At 37.1% G+C, this 5257-nt stretch overlaps 1 protein-coding gene across 1 annotated transcript in view; it reads right to left on the bottom strand.

The window, feature by feature from the left end:
- Nucleotides 1-1333: 1333 nt before the first annotated feature.
- The window catches only part of FBXO4 (F-box protein 4), a 17402-nt gene continuing 13478 nt past the window's right edge, over nt 1334-5257 (bottom strand). Inside the window, exons 6-7 of the mRNA XM_006877357.1 lie at nt 2245-2420; nt 1334-1711 (exon numbers count right to left, since the gene is read on the bottom strand). Coding sequence (XP_006877419.1) covers nt 1622-1711; nt 2245-2420 — 266 coding nt within the window. The 3' untranslated portion in view covers nt 1334-1621. The remainder of the gene's footprint in view (nt 1712-2244; nt 2421-5257) is intronic.

The following is a 5257-nucleotide window of genomic DNA, read 5'->3' as shown; positions in this document are numbered from 1 at the left end:
ACAATAGGCAGGTCTATGACGGAAACAGTAACACTATAGACATACACACACCTTAGAATAATCAACCATTTGAGATCAAAAGAGTAGCGTTTACCCAAGGACAAAGTTCAGAAGAGTTAGAAGAGAAGAATGGAAACAGGAAAACAGGAAGGAAGTGGAATCAATGACATTTACATTGCGGAATTGCAAACAACGACACGAAAGAAAATGTTTGTAAACTGTTGAATGGAACTTGGATCTGCTCTATAAACCTTCATACAATTCACAATAAAAAGTAAAAAAAAAAAAAAAACTTCCCACAAAGCAAAGTACAAACCCAGATTGTTTCACTGACAAGAAATTGTTAATACTAACTTTACACAACTCTTTTGAGAATATACAGAGGAACACTTCCAAATTCATTTGATATGATCAGCATAATCTTCATATCAAATTCTGACAAGGATGTTATCAGATTATAGACCAATAGCCCTCAAAAGCTTGTTGTTGTTGTTATGTGCTGTAGAGCCGGTTCTGACTCACAGCGACTCTGTACAGGGTTTCCGAGGCTGTAAATCTTTACGGAAGCAGAACGCCTCATCTTTCTCCTGCGAACGGCTGGTAGTTTCTAACTGCTGACCTTGAGATTAGCAGCTGGATTCGTAACCGAGGCAGAATTTTAAACAGGCATTTCTTCATCCTGCTCCACTTCCCTTCTCTTCTTTCTGAACCACTGAATCCTAAATCAATTAGATGGAGCAGAACAAGGTAGGCATCTCTGAGGAACAGGCCCTGGCATGGGGTGTGAAAACCCTACGAGAGATGAGGCCAGTGTAGGCAGTGGCTTGTCGTGACATGTTGGAGCCCACTGCAGAGTGCAAACAATTTGTTGTGGGAAGATCATTTGATACAAAAGTCTGTGAAAAAATTTCCATCACTTAATTCCAGTTTTCCATTGTTTTAAAGCCTCCTCATGTTAAGTCCCTGGAAGGTTTTCTCTTTGAGTACATTTTCTCATAAAATATTCAATACCTTATGAACTTTCAAACTTACTTGAAAAGAGTAGGAATTGTCAGGAAAAGCTATTTTCACTGAATTAACATTAAATTTGGTATACCGCTTGTTTGTACTGTTTCAGATAGTACAGCCACAAAATTAAATGGCACTCCAGTTAAAGTTCTGGTTTTTAAACAGTGATTTATTAAGAACAGGTAAAAAACCTCTTTCCTATAGCCACTTCAAGATGACAGAAGACTCGACAGAAAGCTTTAGCAAATTTGCTATTCCCCATGAGGTGGAACTCTGTGATGAGAACAGAATTAAAACCATAGGAATGACAGAGACGCCCATGTGCTTTTTTCCAGAATTTACTATTTCTAAAAGGTAGAAAATACAAAAATTATCAAAAAAATTTAGAAGGCTCATTTTGGGACTAAATGTTAGCACTGAAATTTTTTCTGGTAATTGATTTAAGGTAAAAGGTGGAACTAATATGGGAAACACAGCAGCTATTGCTGTCCAATGTGATGCTCACTTGCACAAAGGCAGAACAGAGTGAGCTGACCTAAGCAAATATCCACCCATATCCGGACCTTAGTAACAAGCTTCAAATGGTTTCAGTTTCCAGGGTCCAAAAGGAAGATCATTTTGTATGCTTTGATTCCACTTCTTCAAGAATCCACTGAATGCCATTCAAAAAACCAGCTAGAGTCTCAGCCTCCGTATCCTGAACCTATAAAGAAGAGAGAGTATTATCAATAAGAAACTGAATCCAAAACCTTATGTTTAATAGGGAGATTTTTCTAGACACCAAAAACACAGGACTGAAAAAACCTCAATCAACTTTAGGTGAGTTATAAAAGCTTTGTCTTCAGTGTTTGTGGTGGTGGTTATATATGCCGCAGAGTGGGTTTTGACTCAGAATGACCCTATCTTTCTCCTGAGAAGCAGCTGGTAGATTCAAACTGCTGACCTTACAGTTGGCAGCCCAACTTGTAACCCACTACGCTGCCAGGACTCCTTTGTCTTCCATTGTAATTGTTGTTGTTTAGTGATGTGGAATCAGTTCTGACTCATAGTGAATTTGAACCACTGACCTGTAAAGATTTACAGCCTCGGAAACCCTATACAGGGTCATTTTAAGTCAGAACCAACTCTATAGCACACCACTTAAGTAAGAGATGAGTAAGAACTAACAAAATCAAATTGAAAATGAGTGGAAAATAAAAAAAAAGATACTGCTCACCAGACAAGATAGGACCTTACCATCCATGGGTGGTTTAAAAGATTCAAACGCAGTTCATGGGCCAAATAAAAACAGGGCATTCTTTTCACATCCGCTTGAGAAATACAAGATAATACCAGCATTGGTCTTCCTGAAGATCCAAAAGCTGGATCTGTCATTGCCATAATATGAGAAAACTCATCTTGCCATTCGTGTCCTAAGGAAGGTAAGTCAAAATCCTTAATTTGTTTTACTTTAAAAAATAAAATAAACAAACAAGGAACAAAAAAATGACCAGGATCCAAGCATATCAAACTGTTTCTATTGCTATGTTCACTTACTGTCATAAAATTAATGAGCTTTGTAAGCATAGCATTCTAGAAGAAATGAATGAGGGGTGGGGCTGGAATCACAGTACCATTCAGATGTCTGTATAGCTTAAAAGCAAAAATGATTTGACACAGATAATTCCCTCTCACCAACCTAAAGCCATTACTATGCTTCCTCTCAAAGGCCATATTTATGAAAGTTTTACCTTACAACAATTCTCAGGACCACAGTTTAGTAGCACTGGGATAATACAGTATTTATTTGCTTCTTTAAAATCTCCAATTTCCTCTCTCTCTCATAATAAGGACCATTATAATGCTTTTATTGTCCTCATAAAGACTAATAAATAGCCAATTCCACAAAGATTGGAATTAACAGACAGAGAATAGACAATAAGATCAAAACTCACAGGCACTGGAATCACAAGATAAGAGTTCAAATCTCATGCCTATGTGACTATTTCATGTAAATTTAATCTAAGTTCCAATATCCTACAAATTAGAGAAAATTATATCTATTCATGGAGTCCTGCTATGGTACTGTAGACTAAGCACTGGACTGCTAATTGCAAGTTTGGTGATTCAAACCCAAAAGCCGATCATTGAAAACCCTATATAAGGTTGCTATGAGCTGGAATCGACTCATCAGCAATTAACAACGATATCTCTTCACAGGTTGCTGTAAGAATTTTAAATGGTACAGAAATAGTACACTTCCTAGCAAAGACAAGGAGACCTAGTAGTGTAGTGGATTATGAGCTAGGCTGCTAACCACAAGGTCAGTAGTTTGAATCTACCAGTCCCTCCTCAGGAGAAAGATGAGGCTTTCTACTCCCATAAAAATATACAACCTTGGGAACTCTTATGCAGGGTTGCGATACGTCAAAACTGACTTGTTGGCACACAACCTCCACCACCAATTTTTGTTGTTAAGTGCTGTCAAGTCGGTTCCAACCCATAGCAACCCTGAATAGATAGGGTTTCCGGGGAGCAGCTGGTAAGTTTGAACCAGTGACCTTGTGGTTCAAACTGACTTTGCAGTCTAGCTCATTAACCCACAGCACCATACCAGGACTCCACCACAACCATTAGACTTTGATTTGTGGAGTCCTAGTGTAGCTCTGTAGGATAAGCACTGGACTGCTAACTGCAAGGTCAGCAGTTCGAGTCCCCCATCTACTCCTTGGAACCCTATACAGGATCAATATGAGTTGAAATAGACTTGAAGGCACTTAATAACAACAACAACAAATAGCAGCTACTACTACTTTCATTGTCTAAATCATTACACTCTGCTACCATCTAGTAAGCATCACAATTTTTTTTACTCTATTTTCACCCGTTGGTTATTTTGAAGAGTGTTTTATATTCCCAATACATTTTTCATTTTATTCTTCAGTACTGATGTCTAATGTACTTGCTAGAAAGTTAAGAAGTAAAGTCTATAGAATTATCTCTTTGAAACTTGTTAAGATTTCCTTATTTTTGTGCGTCGTTGAATCACTTCTGACTCAGAGCGACCCTGTATAGGATTTCAAAGAGTGGTGAGTTTCAACTGCAGACCTCTCGGTTAGCAGTCCAGTGCTTATCCTACAGCACTATACCGCTAAACTAGGGCTCAAGATTGCACTATAGTTTAGCATATGATCAATTTTCTACTGTGCATTCTATACTGGATGAAAATACTGTATTTATGTTTTAAACTATACTTAACTCTGCAGTTAAAACATTCTTTGTCCATTTTTTTTTTTTAATTGCTGGGCCTAACAATATATAATAAAGAGAAATGGTTTTAATATTCATTTACCTACATATTAGTGACCCTGGGTGGCGCTGTGGGATAATACACTGGACTGCAAGGTCGATTTGAACCACAAGGCTGGCAGATCAAATTCACTAGTTGCTCCCTTGGAAACCCTATTCAAGGTCACTATGAGTCAGAACTAACTCCATGGTACTTAACAACAACAACAATGTGTGTTTTGGACCCCTTGAATGGTGTAGGATTAGCACTGGACTGAGAACCTCAGGATCAGCAGTTCAAAACCACTAGCTGCTCCTCGGAAACCCTGTACAGGGTTACTATGAATTGGAACAGACTCGACAGCACTTATCAACATATGTATTTTAGTTTCCAATTGTATCCTCAATAACTAAATCAATACCTATGAACTAAAGAAATATTTGTTTAATTAATGAATTGATCTTTTATTTTGCTTCTAATTTTTTCTCTTATAGCTAGCCCCGTAATAACAAAATATACTATTTTTTCTATGTATAATTTTGTGTATTTCTTTATAGTATAGCTTGTTTCTATGTCTAACATATCATAGATGAAATAAATTCAATAGATATTCTAATTCAAAGTGTATTAGATTTTGAAGAAGTGCACATAGAGTCCTAGTGTGGCACTATTGGATAAGCAATGGACGGCTAACTGAAAGGTTGGAAGTTCAAACCCACCAGCCGTTCCTCAAAAACCTTATAAAGAGTCACTATGAATTGGTACCGACTTAATGGCTAATGACAACAAAAATAATACATATTATGTATTTATATAATGAGGGAGCTGCAAAATATTCATGAAAAAACAAAATGAAAAGATAATGGAATTTCTCCACAAACTTTTTGAAGCTCCCTAGCATAGTTATAACTGACCATGTTCACAAAGGATTTAAGGAAGATATAATAATACTGCATTGTGATCTAACAACACTGTGATTTC

This window comes from Chrysochloris asiatica, unplaced genomic scaffold, assembly GCF_000296735.1.
Source record: "Chrysochloris asiatica unplaced genomic scaffold, ChrAsi1.0 scaffold00487, whole genome shotgun sequence".
Lineage (NCBI taxonomy): Eukaryota > Metazoa > Chordata > Mammalia > Afrosoricida > Chrysochloridae > Chrysochloris > Chrysochloris asiatica.
This window is presented reverse-complemented; position numbering and strand designations above follow the sequence as displayed.